Consider the following 17,851-nt stretch of genomic DNA (forward strand, 5'->3'; position numbering starts at 1 on the left):
GAAACACTCTGATCGAGAATTTCTTTGGCACTACCTAAGCTCGAGCAACTTCACTTGCAAACAAAACCAAATCTTTCCCACTGCTATGAGTTCGTTGATTCTCAACGAAAAAAAACCACATAACTAATTTGTTGGTATTGCCTAATACAGCAAATAAACCAACACTTTCTCGACGGTGCCCGGACTCACAATTAGGAGGGTTGGCGTTTTTATACCCTCCACAATAGGATGGGGGTATATTAAGTTTGTCACTACGTTTGTAACTACTCGAAATAATCATTGTAGATCCCACAAACTATATACACATATTCTTGATCAGCGTGCAATTCTACATCGATATAGCCATGTCCGTCCGTCTGTGGAAATCACTCTAGCGTCCGAACGGATTGACGTAGGTGGATGAAATTTTGGGAAAATCTATTATATGTACGTAGGACTTTTGGTATTGAAAGCGGGCTATGTAGGTCCACGCTTTCGTATAGCCCCCATACAAAATGACGCGTGACGCGTCGTCGTTTTAAGGAATTTTTAACCCTTTCAGTCCATTTGTCGAATATATTCAATATTTAGAAATGTTTTTACATGGGTAGAAATTATTTTTGACACAGAAAGGGTTAAGATATTTGTCCCATTTAACCACCGAATTGGTTGTAATTCGGTATTTTGTGCCTCCAGAGACCAAAAAACATTTCTACCAAAGTTGGTTTATATAGGTCCACGTTTTGGTATAGCCCCCATATATCGCCCCATATAAAGTACGCGTCATTTTAATACATGTTGAATGTATTAGTCCCATTTGACAACAGAATCGGTTGTAGCTTTGTATTTTGTGTTTCCAGAGGCTAAGAAACATTTCTACCATAAAACGTTTATATAGGTCCACATTTTGATATAGCCCCATAGGGCGATATCTCCCGATTTTCGATATTTTGGAGGTTTTGGCCTCATTATCACACCGAGATGGCTGAAATTTGGTATTTAGTGTTCGTTGGGGGTATGAAACTTTCCCCCAGAAATTTGTAGGTATAGGTCCACGCCATCATATAGCCCCCATAGAACGGTACTTTCCGATTTTCGGTATTTTGAAGGTTGTGGCCAAATTAATCCACCGAAATGACTGAAAATTGTGGTGGAGGGTATAAAAAGTTCGGCCCGACCGAACTTAACACTTTTCTTACTTGTTTTATTTGTGATGACGACTTCTATTTCGCTTTTCAAAATAGTCAGGCTTAATCCCATAGTCGTTTTAATATTTCATTAAAACAACTTTAATTTATTAGTGGGAAAAAATACCAACAAATTAGTTATGTGTTTTTTTCGTTGAGAATCAACGAACGCATAGCAGTGGGAAAGATTTGGTTTTGTTTGCAAGTGAAGTTGCTCGAGTTTAGGTAGTGCCAAAGAAATTATAAAAAAATCATTGTTGAGAAACAAGAAACAAGGGGACTGATGAATATCTATGGCGAGATCTGAAACTAATGTGTTGTAGCAGCATAGAAACCTACGTAGAAGCATAGGTCTGATGCTGGGTTGGCAGCCGCTGGCCGAAACACTACGGTTTTGGGTCAATCCGGTACGAAAGAATCCGCTGCCGTGGGACTGAGATCTGAAACTATTTTTTCCCCACTAATAAAAAAACTTTAATTTTATTAGTGGGAAGAAATTGACGATGTTTATTTACCAAGGGGTAAGGCAGGGAAGACTATCTAAAACTATAGTCTTCCCTGCCTTACCCCTTGGTAAACATCGTCAATTTTTTGCCACTAATAAATTAAAGTTGTTTTATTAAAATATTAACACAACGACTATGGGATTAAGCCTGACTATTTTGAAAAGCAATGTTTATTATTATTTATTTATTGAATTTATGATACACTCCACGTCAGTAGAATAGAACACCTAAATTTTAGGTTTTTAATCTTGTAGGGATTTAAAGTCTATAATGTTCCCTATCAAACACAGCAGAAATTATGTTTCTAGCTCTTCGCGAAATGATTTTCTGATCATTTTTCCGATAGTACAATGAAAAATAGGCATTTATTTTTGGTCATCAGGATAGAACAGTCATTTTATTTTCGCGAGTTTTTGAGATATTAACGCCGAATTCGCTTTCAGTCGATAAAGCGGGGCGTTCCAATCATTTTTCACCAAAGAAAACATATAAATAATTCCGCGGACACCGAAATAACAGCTTAAAAATGTTTAAATTGACAGATAATTGAAACGTCTCGGAATATCAATAAGAGCCGCGCATTTATGTCATATGTATTTCTTCACAATAAGATAGAATATGACACGGACAATCTCGACCGATACAATCGAGTGCTTCGGATGCCGATAAGATGGAACATTTTCAAAATAATTATGAAAAACGTCAAAATTTCTTATAAGAGCCTTGATATTTTGTTCAATAAAATTATTTTTCCGCGAACAAGTCTTCCGTTATAGGTTTGGAAATATGCTCCACATTTAGAGAAAGGTAATCTTATATGAAAACAACCGCTATTTTAATACACTGAGGATTTATTTGACGTTTGCGCTATCGAATTGACATTTGAAACCCAAATGTCCAATTCCTTTAATTTAATTTATTTGACAAACATAGTAACCTAGCCCATAGGGCCATGAGCGGTTCCAAAAACAGCTATACAATAACTATTCTCAGTTACTTACATATATCTAACAATGTTTCTTAGCTTATCATAAATAGAATTATACATACATACATAAATAAAAGCAAAGGCTTATAAATTAGGAAACGAAAATATATGTATAACAAAATTAACATTCGGCCTGTTCCCGTACTTTATATTTATAAAGTGGCAAAAGTTGTAAAAGTCGTAAACGATTTTCATATAAATTTTGTGTACGGGAACGCCAAATGTGTAAATATGGTAAAAATTGTAAAAACTTGTTAGTTCTGGAACAGAGCTAATAATAGAATCAGCCATGCAACAATTGGCCTGTTCCCGTACTTTATAAAGTGGTAAAAGTCGTAAACCATGTACATATAAATTTTGTGTATGGGAATGCAAAATGTGTAAAAGTGGTAAAAAGTGTAAAAACTTTTAAGTTCTGAAACAGAGCTAATATCTGTGTTCGTTTACTTACAATTTGTACAAATTGTTACTGGACGTTGTTCGTTTACTCTACAGTACAATGCAAAAGACCATAGTCGATTACAAGAAGATACTTTACTTGTACAAATTATTGAGTAAACGAACAGGCCTAATATATCATTACTAGACATCGGATTTTTGCATGTTTTTTATTTTTCATCCGATTGGACTCAAATTTTGGATCTAGGCGTTTTAAGGGTCAATTTTTCGATATTTGGGGTCATATCAAAAACATGCAAAAAATATGCAAAAAATATGCAAAATATATGCAAAAAATATGCCAAAAAATATGCAAAATATGCAAAAAATATGCAAAATATGCAAAAAATATGCAAAATATGCAAAAAATATGCAGAATATGCAAAAAATATGCAAAATATGCAAACAGTTTTTGGCCGAAAATCGTCATAAAAGTCGTAAAATTGTCAATTAAAGTTGAAAAAACATCAAAAAATACATAACAGTGTTCTAAACTAAGACTGTTGACCGTATAACATCGTTTTTTTCAGCAGATTATTATGTTATTGAGACCGTTTACGACAGTGTGGTGTAGGGTATAAAAGTATGGTATTGTAATACAAGTTTTTTTATTATTAAACTATGCAAAAATATAAAATTGTATAGAATATCAAACGCTCTATGTAAAATTCAATACTTTCTTTGTAATAATTTGTAGCGTTGGGCTGGTTATTGTTCAAAGGGGACAAATCGATGTCGGATCTTTTAAGGCGGCAACCGCATAAAGTTTTTAGTTGGGTCAGATTTTAGGACTGTAAAAGTTTTAGCACAATTGGAATATGTCTCTGAATTTCTCGATTTTTTGGCTATTTAGCAATTTCGGCGACCCATTTCTCTGGAATGGTTAAAGCTTTTTGTCCATATTAAGCATTAAATTAAAGGCCATTCTGTTCTTAACATTTCTTGCTGAACAACAAACTACGTAAGTATTACAGAACTCGAGATAATAAAGCCAATGTCCCGAAAAACGTGACTAGGTACGCCTTTGTGCGAAAATGGAGACTATTAAAAAAATATTTTCTTCATTTTTATCAATTTTTGGAATGAAAACAAATGTCTTTGACATTTTGTTCTAAATTAAATTTATTCGAGAGTCAGACATCATGTGGTTTTGGAGCTATCTGGGTACAGCTGACTACTTGAAGAACGCTCTGCTATGTAGTTCGCAACTTTTAAGTTGTTTACCATCCTTCGCGCCTCCTGGAAATTCGGAGTTAATGTTTAACTCTTGAACAACAAGAATATGCCAGACCTTTTTCTATGAATTTCGGCAGTTGCTCTTTTGGAAGTGTGGATCGAATATTTCTGAAGATATTTCCATCTTTGCTTTATTAAGATTTTGGTCGCCTTTTAGTTCTTTACGGCGTTTGCACCGTTGGATCAAACAATGCCAGTTCAGCAAGTTCAGGACTAAGATACCACAGATTATTAATCATGTTGTCATTTCCTTTTTCTGAAATTTGTGTGCCAATGTTTTCATATTTCAATAAATTTTCAATGAGGTCTAGGTCTTGTTTTGATGCTAAACGTATCGTAGAATCTGAAGAACCATCTTTCCCGAAAAGAATCAAGCGTTGCTTCAAGAAAGTCGTAACTATGAAATTGTGATTGGTGCTGGACCCCTGTAAGGTGTATAGGAACGTTACTAGTATCATTTTGGCTACAGTAGAAGCTATCGGAGAGGATCCCTACAAATATAAGATCTCTAGAAGCTTTATCCGTGAACAGCGGAGAATAAACCGTGAAAAATACACGCAACAACTTCAAGGAACAAGGCTATTTGCGTGCACTGGCATGGAAAACTATAACCAGATATTCTCAAAACAGAGAAGAAAAAAACGGGTTGCTGTTCTGATATCACGTGGGGGTAAAGAACAACTCCTAGGCGTTCCTGAAACTGACAGTAGCTCATGGGAGAAACAAGAACTAGCAGTGTACAAATGCCTAGAAAAATGGGGTCTCACCAGCTCGAGCAGATATTAGAGAGCTTCTGTACCACCGTACAAACTTGTTAGAAAATTGTTGAGAGGGATTTTTGACTGCAAGTTTGGAAGCACATCCGGACATCAACCAAACATATTCAAGCGATTTCTATAAGAATAGTCTGCGATTTACAAATCCAAGTTCGAAGTAGGCGAGAGTGTTTTAAAACTACTGCCCAGCCCACTTCCCAAGAACAAGAGGCCGTAGAAGCACCTTGCGTTTAAATCGTTCGAGACTGGACGCCCCCAGAATGATTTTTTTCTATTTTATTTATTTGGTATCCCACACGACAACAACTGAGTGTTATAAGTGAGAGTTTGGGTTATTGATTTTACAAAACGTATAATGAACAAGATAATGTTTATATAGATATAATATAGGATTCATTGGGTAACCATTATCAATAGGTTAAAAAGAAATAGAGACAATAGATTGAGTTTAATGCAAAAAATAGTGAAAAGAATATTCAGAAATATTTTTAGGTCCAAAACAAGACCTAAACCGCATCGAAGATTTACTTAATACGAAAGGCATTCACAAACAAATATCAGATAAAGGAAATACCAAAATGATAGATCATATGTGGTACCTTAGTCCTGAACTTATAGGTCTGGCATTGTTTGAACTGATAGTGCAAAACACCGTAAAGATCCAAAAGACGACAAAAATCTTAACAAAGCAAAGATAGAAATTTCTCCAGAAATAATCGATCCAAACTTACAAAAATCAACTGCCGAAATTCCTAGAAAAAGGTTTACCAGGCATAATTACAAGTGAGACTTATGCTCTGTTCCAGAACCTGCAAGAAGCTACTATTTTTTACTACGATAACATTTTTTCCATTATGTTATCGGAAAAAATAGTAAAAATTAGTAGATTCTTGCAGTTCTGGAACAGACCATTAATTGTTGTTCAAGAGATTAAACTTTAACTCCGAATTTCTTGAAAAAGATTCTGCAACTTGACTACAGAACATCAATTACCAGGAGGGGTAAAGGATGGTAAATAACTTAAAAATTGTGAGCGACATAGCAAGGAGTCGAGTTCATCACCAAGTTGTCATCTGTACCCAGATGGCTCCAAAACCACATTATGTCAGTCCCTTCATGCCCGTAATTTCAACGCGTAGTTATCTATGAGTTCACAGATACATATCTCCCGTGTAAGCAACATTTTATAATTTCAATGCATAGGTAACGTTACCGAGTCAAAAACGGCTGTGTTACTTACACTAAGGATGTTACCTGGTTAATCGTTGCCAATGTGTTAAAAGTTGTAAAACATTTCTAAGTGGCAATGATTTGGCGAAATCATGAATGAAAATCACCAATATTACCACATCATTTCAAAATTTAATTCAAACGCGTAGGCAAAGATAACTAATAGGTAGCTGCGTACCCGTATACCCAGACGTTGAAATTACGGGCATAAGTAAGTTAAAATATGTATGAACAAAATGTAAGCGTTTGTCATTGAAGCCATACAATGAATGTACAAATGTCCATCTTTGTAAAAACAAAATTGTATTTGAAAAAGGAAATGTTTGATGGATAGCGATGCCATTCCACGGCCGATATGTCTGATGAGTCTCTACAAAAGGCGAACCATCTCACATAATGGTGGTTCGAATCTTCGGCTTTCCTTTTTCACTTGCAAACATCATCGGTCATTAAGCTCGACTCCAACGAGAAATGAATTAAAATTAATATTAAAATAGATCTTCGCCCTAATAGGCAACACTTTCAAATAAAGTAAAATATATTCGTTTTCATTCGCTAAAATTCGATAATATTAGAAGAAAAAAGTTGTTTTTTTTTTAAATAGACTCCATTTTTGCCCTTAGGCCTTTTTCGGGACATTGGGTTTATTAATTCGAATTCAGTAACACTTACGTACATTGTTGTTCAGCAAGAAATGTTAAGAACAGAATAGCTTTTAATTAAATGCGTAATACGGGCAAGTACCTTTAACCGTTCCACATATATAGGCCCTCGAAGTCGCCAAATAGCAAAAAATAGATTTTCATAACTTCGAGGCCCCAGTACCACGTGTTAACATATTCGAATTGTGCTCAAACTTTGGCAATCTTAAAATCTAATAATACTAAAAGGTTTAGGCGGCTCCCTGGCTAAAAAATCCGAGATCGATTTGGTCCTTTGAGTTAAAACCAGCCAAAAAAAGAAAATATTGAATTTTACATAACACGTTTGATATTTTATCAAATTTTATATTTTTACATAGTTTAATAATAAAAAAATGGTATTACGTTACCATATTTTTATACCCTACACCACACTGTCGTAAATGGTCTCAATAACATAATAATCTGCTGAAAAAACGATGTTATACGGTCAACAGTCTTAGTTTAGAACACTGTTATGTATTTTTTTATGGTTTTTCCAACTTTAAATGACAATTTTACGACTTTTATGACGATTTTCGGCCAAAATCTGTTTGCATATTTTGCATATTTTTTGCATATTCTGCATATTTTTTGCATATTTTGCATATTTTTTGCATATTTTGCATATTTTTTTGCATATTTTGCATATTTTTTGCATATTTTGCATATTTTTTTGCATATTTTGCATATTTTTTGCCTATTTTGTGCATATGCAAAATATGCAAATATGCAAAATAAATACGAAATATGACCCTGCCATTGAATTTAGATTTCTTTGAAACGAATTTTGGTCCAATCAGAATCTTCGTATCTTTAATATTAAAAAATATGCAAATATGCAAAATCCGATGTCTAATCATTACAAACTAATGCCTTGTTCAGACTGGCGGTAATTCGCTCTCTATTCGTTGTTCGACCCCAAATTACGATACAATTACTTCATTTCCCATATATTGAGAACGAACAACGATTTGTGTACATTGTTCAATTTAAATTACTCTCAGAACGACGATAAAATATGTCCCATCTCTAACAAATGAGAGAATTTATCGAAATAAATTAGTTATGACAGGAAAAATATAAAATTTAAAATTCATTAAAAACCCAAAATTTTTTAGAAAAACTGCAAAACATGAATAAAAAGTAAACGGCTTAACGACTAGCATACATTCAAATCATAGCAAATTTTCTCTTTTCTTTTATTGCAGTTGCATTTCTTGTCCATCGATTCAAATTCGCGTAAACAAAAATCAAATTCCTGGAGAAAGTCTGTATACTAGGGGTGAGCAAACGTACTCTTACTTTTTTTGTGAACCATAAACAATTAAAAGTTTATGCAATTTTTTATTTATATTTTTTAATAATTTGCATTGTGGACGAGTGAGGTATAATCAACGCATGGATCAATTGAATTCTAATGTCTCTAAATAGAACTAAGTTCAAACAGTACAACTTTCTTAAGCAAAGTTTACAAACACTAAACCACTATCGAGAAACATACCAAGACATTTCATCGAGCTTACAACATTTATAGTAGTACTATAGATGGAAACGCTAATTGAATCCTGCAAGTTTCCGAAAAAACTTCACTTTAGTCTTCCGAGTATTCACTGAGAGCCCGTTACAAGACAACCAAGTAACCAACATATTGATATTGAAATCAATCGACGACTGCAGAACATCCAAAAACATATGTATGTATATTCTCCTTTAAACAAAATTTGGACATCATCAGCAAAAGCAAATGACATACAACTCCTACCCAGCAAAAAGTTTGCATCCGCGGATGCACTCTTCGGATTGTGTTTTTAATCTATCCAAAGATGCAGTAAAAATGCAAGCTATTGCGAAATATCCCAGAATAAATAAAATGCATTTATTACACTGCTCAACAAAATTGAAAAAGTTGAATGTTTCAGACGAAGTTGCAGTTGTTTCTAGATGAAATCGGCGAGTTATTTTCAAATCCTGTCCCGGTTTTTCTCCATCAGCTCTTGTTTTTGAGATATAGCTCAAAATCGGTTTTTACGAGTTTAACCCAGACTTTTGTTATTTTCGGATACAAACAAATATTTTTTTGTGGGTTTTTCGACATTAATATATTAAGGAGATATTGTACGCTCGATATAAATCGTTTTTGAAATAGTTATGGTGAGTATATATCAAAAAAATATAGAAAATATACGACGGACCTTGTAAAAATTGCTTATTTTGAGTACTTTAAGCTATAATGACGTCATCGGGGGAAGTCATAGGATCTTCATATGGCAATGCGGATATGCTTAGGGTGTCTACTATATAGTCCAGTATTCAAATATATAATATAAAGTTCATACCGCCCATGATTCGACCATAACCTAAAAATCATCATGAAGACTGCCATTGAAAAGTAAATGGCTTATGTGGTAATGATATCACTGGTAAATTATTTCCCTTTAGCAGTCTTCATGGCGATTTTTAGGTTATGGCCGAATCATGGGGGCTATGAACTTTATATTATACATTTGAATACTGGATTATATAGTAGACACCCTAAGCATATCCGGAGTACCATATGAAGATCTTATGACTTCTACCGAAGACGTAATTACAGCTTAAAGTACTCAAAATATGCAATTTTTACAAGGTCCGTCGTATATTTTCTATATTTTTTGATATATACTCACCATAACTATTTCAAAAACGATTTGTATCGAGCGTACAACATCTCCTTAATATATTTATGTCGAAAAACCCACAAAAAATATTTGTTTGTATCCGAAAATAACGAAAGTCTGGGTTAAACTCGTAAAAACCGATTTTAAGCTATATCTCAAAAACAAGAGCTGATTGAGAAAAACCGGGACCGGATTTGAAAATAACTCGCCGATTTCATCTAGAAACAACTGCAACTTCGGTTGAAACAAAAGTCCTGTTGACCAGTGTTATTTGTGTAATGCCAAGTTTACACTTGCGCTCCAAAATCCACTGGATTTCACGAAATCGGTGTTTACATTTATTTTTGTTGATTTCAAACATATCACAATGATAGAGGTAGATGCATATGCGCAGCTGATCGAACATGAATTTTCAAAACAATTTATTGTAAATTGATCAAATTATCTATACATCGTATTAAGTGTGTATAGTACTAACAAATGAAAAAATAAAAAATTATTTTATCGTTGAGACATCATAGTAAAAAAATTTTGATAGATAAAAGTTTTGCTCAGAACCTGCAAAATATTAGTACTTGCAGTAGTTTTTCCGTTTAGTGCTAAAATGCGTTCCCGTACTCCGAAATCTAGCAAGACTTGCACTTCTCTTTAAACAAAAATAGCGCCGAATAACACCCTCTTCTCCTGTTTTCTGCCATTAAATTTTGGCCTAGTAGACACTAGCAGCAAGCATGTTCATTGACATCTAATATTATAGCTGATACGTTGATTTTGACATTTCTGCTAGAGTTTTTGCAATTTCCGTCATTTTTCCGTTCCCGTATTTTTTAAGAAATTTGTATGGGGAAGCAATTTTTGACAATTCGGTCTATTTTCTAACATTGCCATTAAACAAGTACGGGAACATAATGAAAAATAGCATTGTAACAATGTAATTTAATATTTTTTCACATTGTTTACAAATTTTGATATTAACATTTTTTGTTCCAGCAATTCGCACATCTACCTTGTTTATTGTGATACGTGAAAAGTGTTGCAACTTTTGGTACTTTTTTAGGCAAAAGCAAGGTTGTATATCATGTGTACTGTGATTTCGATGTTGATTTCGCTGAAATCACGAAATGAGATGATTTCATTTTTGTATGCGAAATCATGATAAATTTTGCTTGATTCCGCGCGAAATCACGAAACGCCTTCGAAATCACGAAACGACGCCGAATGTAAACCAAGCATAAAACAAGAACACAAAGAACTTTATTATGTAAACACAAATTAAAAAAAGTTTCCATTAAATTCAATCACATTTGAGCTTACTTCCTCCGTTCCCGATTTAATCCAAGCGCATCTGATTTTCTTTCATCATCCTAAATTTTTTTTTGTTGCCTTCCCATCACTAGTTCAGCTTTCGACATGGACTCCAACTCCACTCCATTAAACATTTCCGTCAAAATGTTCGCAACTGAAGTTGTTATTTCTTTATTTTATAACAAATTCTACAAAATGTACACTCTCTTGAAGAAATGTGTAGGGATCAACCAACTGTTTTTTCTGTAGGGATCTCTACAGCAACTGCTTATAAAATGTATCGAACGGAGTGCATTTTTCATAACACTGTTGGACTACATCGAAAGATGTTGTGAAATCATAACTCCAATTGCACAACTTCCAAAATCTTTTGCTGGGTACTATTAACACAACTCAACAAATCATTAACATTCATTACAAATAACAGAGGTCCAAGAACAGACCCCTGAGGAACACCACTACTCACGGGAAGCATACCAGAAACACTATTCTTAAAAGAAATATACTGTCGTCTATTGAACAAATATGAATATATTAAATTACAGGCTGAGGATGAAAAATTAAATAGACATTAAGTGTATCCGGGGTATTACATTGTACTGGATTTAGTAAATCCACTGGATATAAATATTTAATTCCCTTGTGCGTGATTTTAATGAAATAATTTCATGAAATTAGGTTCTAAGTCCCGGTCCACACTAGCATGAATTTCATTAAAAAATTTCATGAAATTAGGTTTCTTAAATCGAATTCCCCACTACAGCAATTTTATGATTTTACTCTACTATGGACGTCGATCTATAAACGCATAATTTCATATCAAAATTTCAGTGAAATTACTGTAGTGTGGCCCGGGACTTAGATCGAGTTCCATATTAAGTAATTTTATGAAATTGCTGTAGTGTGAACTCGATCTAAGAACGCCTATTGTGGACCGGGACATAAATAGCGTTTGCATTAGAGCAAGCCTCTTTATGAGGATTTATTTGACGTTTGCGATATGGAATTGACATATGAAATCCGGCTATATTCAAACGGGCTAATATACGCCAAATAATTTTTCTTGAAGGAGGTTGAAGTCGTCAAAAAGCTCTAATGTAAATATGCTATTAGTTTGAAATCAAATCCACTCAACTATTTTTTTAATTTTATGACTGCTCGTATATTCCGCATACCGTCAGGATAACAAAAGGTTGGCTTCAAGACTAAATCAGCTTTATCCAAAAAACTTGTAACAATTGATATTTTCTCAAAACCATATACATATGTATTTGTCATGGTAGAACAAATATAAGGTAAACTAAATACCACAACAAATACAACTCAACAACAACCACAAAGGATTTTTTTTTTTTTTATTTTTGCCTTATTAAGGCGAAGGCCATTTATAGTGATATTTAATTGATTCTCTTTCGAGTTGAGCTGTAAGGCCTTTAGAGATACATTGAAAAATTAGGAGTCTACCGAAGTCCCACGCATCCAACCATTACACTACGTTTCACGGGTGGTAAAGCCGATCTTCAGGTGTATTACGATGTTGTTGTTGTGGCAGACGAAGGCAAAGCTTGGAAACTAGTATATATATATCGCACTTCATTAGATAAATGTATATGCGAAATTATGTCAGTTAATTGAAACTCCAAACTTTTCCTATAGTCTTGCTTGGTAATCCCATTTTTCAATGTTCACAAATACTACTACCGTAGTATTTTTTTTTTTTGTGACGTTTTGTTTGTGACGTTACTGTCACCGGCACATGTAAACAAAACAAGGAAATGTCTATAAATGTTTGGAATTTATAAAACTAATATTTTTTCACATTTGATTGAATATTTCGAAAAACATAAATGAAAATTCGTTACATTTTCAACTTGAATGTTTCCACATCAGTCCACTAAATGCATAATTTCTCCCAGAAAGTATAATTCTGGTAAAAATGTTTGGGGTCGCTGGAAATTCATGGAAAAAGGAGAAGCTGTCTTCAACTTTTGTTTTTGAAATCAAATAAGCATATGTTTTTTAGGGCTTTATGCTTGGTTTACATTTACAAAATCCACTCGATTTCAACTGTAAAATCCATAGGTTAAACGTCAAATGAAATCCAGATGAGATTTCATTTGACGTTTGATTATGTTTTTCAAATTTAACAAAATACCACACATATTAACAAATATTGTATCTACCGCCTCTATAAGCGGTGTTTTAGTGTGCGGCACGTCGTTCGGACTTGGAGGAGGTTACATTTAATTGATATGAAGAAGTCTTTATGGGAAATAGTTTTTTTCTGATGAATATATTTTTTCTTAAAAAATATATATCCCTAGTGTACATCGAAATAGAAATACAGTGAGCGTCAAAAATATTTGGTTTTCAATTTCACTAATAATAACACCTCAGTATTTTAGAAGCCCATGCCCAATATCCAAAAAACCAACAGCCAGTTTCTGTATGTCGAAAGAAGAATGTGTGCGAATGAAACACGCCCGAACTTTAGTTTTCGAAATAATTTTACCTTTGCTTCTGCTTCAAAACAAAAAACAAATTTGAAAAACACACAAGAGTTTGGACGTGTTTTTTTTTTCGCACACATTCTTCTTTCGACATACAGAAACAGGCTGTAAATTCTTAAAAAATGTTGGTCCTGTGGCAATTAAAAAAATGTATGTAACATGGATCCATGGCAACCCTATAAGCGAGAATAACAAATGCTCTGTTCCAGAACCTGCAAGAAGCTACTACTTTTTACTACGATAACAATTTTTCCTTTATGTTATCGAAAAAATAGTAAAATTTTGTAGTTTCTTGCAGTTCTGGAACAGACCAAAAGAAAACGTTGTTAACTTAGTTTTCTATGCGTCAAAAATATTCAGTTTTTCTAACTTTTGTTAAATATTTTGGCAAAAAACAGGTCATTGCAATATTAGTATACATTTTAATAATTGCGAGCAGAATCTTTGTTCCTGTGTGCAAAAATATTATATTTTATAGCAAATTATTAAAATTTAGCGCTAAGCCCCGGACCACACTAGAGTAATTTCAATGAAATTTTGACGTGAAACTTTGCATTTTTTGGGAAAAATGCATAATTTCAAGAAACTAGTGTACACGGTTTCATGGGTTGTGCAATTTTTCTTTGTTGCAATATTCGTATGAAACAAACAGACCGTTTTATTTTATATTTTCTTTTACTTTCATGTCACAATTTCAGTGAAATTACTCTTAGTGTGGCCCGGGACTAAGGAAAAACGCTATCCTAGAAAAGAGAAAACTGGTCATATTTCATTTTTATAATATTGCAAAAAAAGTTCGATAATGATTTTTTGGATATTGAGCATGGGCTTCTAAAATACTGAGGTGTTATTGTGAGTGTCAAAAATATTCGGTTTTCAATTTCACTAATAATATGTGTGTTCGTTTACTCAAAATTTGTACAAATTGTTACTGGATGTTGTTCGTTTACTCTTCAGTACAATGCAAAATAGCTTAGTGGTTTACAAGAAGTTACGGGACTTGTACAAATTTGTACAAATTATTGAGTAAACGAACACACCTATTATTAGTGAAATTGAAAACCGAATATTTTTGACACTCACTGTAAATATAAGCTTCGTTCCAGAACTAAAAAGTTTTTACACATTTTGAACATTTTTCCCCGAAAAGCGTTCCCGTACACAAAAAAAAGTTGCAAAATGTTCACTTCTCTTTGAACAAAAATGGCGCTGAATGGCTTCCTCTTTAGAAATTTTTTGCACGACAAATTTGAGCGAGCAAAAATGTGCAACATGTTTGCCGGCTTCCGATTCGCTGACACGCCGACTTTGACATTTGTTCCAGGTTTTTTGACATTTCTGCCATTTTTCCGTTCCCGTACATTTTTGAAAAATATGTTCGTTGAATTCATTTTTGTCAGTTTTCTCTTTTGAACATTTTACCATTAAAAAAGTACTGGAACGAAGCTATATAAAATGTCGTATGAAATTTGACAGTAACGTTACAACCCAGTTCAGTCAGCTGTGTATTGCTGTTAAGCTGGGTACACATTGTCAGTTTTGAATGTCGATATTTCGCAATTATCGATAACTGTCAAACCGTCCAGCAACCACAAAACATTTTGTGGTTGCATGATGAATGACAAAAATGAACGGTCACACTAGCAAGCAACAACAAATCTGTCATTCAAAACTGACAATGTGTACCCAGCTTTACCTTTTATTGTTCTACCATATGTATTTGTAAAGGCCTACGTACAAACATAAGCTGCCTCGCCTGCTTGCTTCTGATAAAAGAATAAAAGAAAAAGGGGAACCCAGTTCAAAATTTGCTCGGCCTTCTTTATTATTTTATTTTTATTATGTCAGAAATGAAGCAGGAAACCAAGGCAATTAGGCGAGGCATCGTACACACCTATTATTAGGTTATAAAGTTATCGTACACACCTATTATTAGGGGTGTACGATAACTTTCCCAGCAATATTTACTCAGTCAGTTCCAGTAACCTCTCTCAGTGAATTTTACTCTCTCAAGCAAGAACAATTGCAGAAAGTTATCGAACAGCATTTTGAAAAAAACTTGCAAAAAAGTCAGCTGTTTCCGAAAATGTATGAAATTTGTTTTTGTTTCTTTTGATATTTTAAACCAAACGGAACAAAAAAATAAATTTTAAAATTGCAGTTTACTAATTTAATGCTTTATTCCTATCCACAACGCCTTAGAATCTAAAAAAATGTGCAACTGTGAAATTTTCTTGGTCAAAAATGTTAACATTTCGAGTTGTTTACATTGAAATGGTGATTAAAAGTTCTCAGTCACAAAACTCTCCAAAAATCTCTCCAATCTCGCTCTCTTTTGCTGAATAATTTTGTTATCGAACAGCATTCAGTAAAAATTTGTACGAATTTGTACAAATTTTTGGGTTATCGTACAGACCTATTGTCATCGTTATGGAACGAATTGATATTAAAAAAACTGAAATCAGTTCCGATAATAATTATCAGTGAATAGTTCTTTTGAACTACTCACTATACCACAGCTGATACACTTGCTTGTATTATTTAATTTCGTATTTATATTAAATTATTAATAATAAGTTGTATAAAAAACTTTATAATAACATAAAATGAATTTCGGTCCACCCCCGCCACGTGATGCCAATACGAAACCACAATTTTTCGAGAATCCAGATTTGGATTCTATGGCGAAACACTTTATCGGCAACATGCAAAGGTTGTGGTAGTTTTGTTTTACTTGCTATGAATTAAAAAGCGCATAAATTAATAAAACTATTCATTTTATGTTTGAAGATACCGAGAACATGTAGTTATTCCCAAAAGCAATGGACCGGTTCAAATCAAAACCAACGAAGAACAAATGATTGAAAAGGCTGTGGAGAGTTGCACCTTTAAATCGATAACTTCTTGTGTAATGGGTAAATAGTGGATGGAGATGCAAAATAGGGACAATAACTTGTAATTATTTCTTCTTCCAAAGGTTATGGCTTGGGTGCTGCTATTGGTCTATTTACAGCTTCGGTCAATCCAAATATGACTGATCCCCTGGCCCCTGAACGTAAGCAAACAGCTCGTGAAATATTTCGGGAAATGCGTTCAACTACACATTCATATGCAAAGAATTTTGCATTGATCGGTTGTGTGTTCTCCGCTGTTGAGTGTGCCATCGAAAGTGTATGTTATTTGGTTGAGTTTAAAAAAAGCCAACTTTTATTTGAATTCTTAAAATCTTTATTTTAGCAACGTGGTGTTACAGATTGGCGTAATGGAACGTATGCCGGTGCTGTTACGGGTGGTTTGATTGGTCTGAGAGCAGGCGTCAAAGCTGGAATTATTGGTGCCGCAGGTTTTGCCGCATTCTCAACTGTCATTGATTATTACATGCGCAGCAGATAAAATTGTAATTAATTAGTTATTTAGTGGAATAAATTTGCTAGAAGAGTTTTGTTAAAGCTAAGTGTTAATAAATTCATTTTTTTTAAATTTAAAATGTAAATATTTTCCTTGAATGTACGGTCTAATTGGACCTGTATCATGTTTCAATAATACACCATGACAATTGTTCATGTTTCGGCTTAATCTAGGCGTAGTATTTAGACATAGAACAGAATAATTAATCCATCCGTTTTAACACGTTCGGGGACGTGAATGCTATAGCATTCTGATGCAAAATGACATGAATGCTATAGCATTCACATTGTCATCCAATTTTTGTTCATTTACTTGTATACAATCTTATTTTTTGGTGAATAATATACATAATACTATTTATTTCAACAAGATACATTCTATAATAAATAAAAAATAATAATCAATAATTAATAAATAAAAACAAAAAAATAATTTCGAAAATAATTGGTTGTCATTTTTTCACCTCTCTGAATTTGCTTGCGTCCGCGAACGTGTTAAATGAAGTAACCACTATTTCCACATATAGGTAACTGTCGATGCCATACATCCTCAATCTCATATCTGACAAGTTTGAATACAATCATTAGAAAATTGAGTACAAGACATATTTATACAGGGTAAAAGTAACAATCAGCTGTATTCTTACTTTTTTGTAAATTTAGTTTTCAATGTAATTTGAAACTTCGAAATTTGCTACCATAAAATACTGCTTTTCATCCTAAACGTGTAATAAAAATTACCTACCTTACCTAAATTTTGACCATGGCAGAACTACCAGGTAGTGGTATCACACCAGCTGATCGAATATGAAAAGTCAAATCCCTTTTATAAAAAAATATTTTTGTTGTATTTTCCCCAGCAACATAAAGAAAGATTTGACATAACATATTCAAAATTTTACGATGCCACTACCTGAGTAATTGTGCCATGATTTTGACTCAAATTTGT

At 33.5% G+C, this 17,851-nt stretch overlaps 1 protein-coding gene across 1 annotated transcript; it reads left to right on the plus strand.

Annotated features, from left to right (window-relative positions):
* Window positions 1-15,980: 15,980 nt before the first annotated feature.
* On the plus strand, window positions 15,981-16,949 carry LOC141388624 (mitochondrial import inner membrane translocase subunit Tim22). Its single transcript, XM_073958651.1, has 4 exons — window positions 15,981-16,208; window positions 16,286-16,410; window positions 16,473-16,666; window positions 16,733-16,949. Exons 1-4 carry the CDS (start codon window positions 16,102-16,104, stop codon window positions 16,886-16,888), a joined length of 582 nt encoding a protein of 193 aa, XP_073814752.1. The 5' UTR covers window positions 15,981-16,101; the 3' UTR covers window positions 16,889-16,949.
* The last annotated feature ends 902 nt before the right edge of the window (window positions 16,950-17,851 follow it).

This window comes from Musca autumnalis, unplaced genomic scaffold (assembly GCF_047663935.1).
Source record: "Musca autumnalis isolate F117 unplaced genomic scaffold, ASM4766393v1 scaffold_1, whole genome shotgun sequence".
In the NCBI taxonomy this organism is placed as follows: Eukaryota; Metazoa; Arthropoda; class Insecta; order Diptera; family Muscidae; genus Musca; species Musca autumnalis.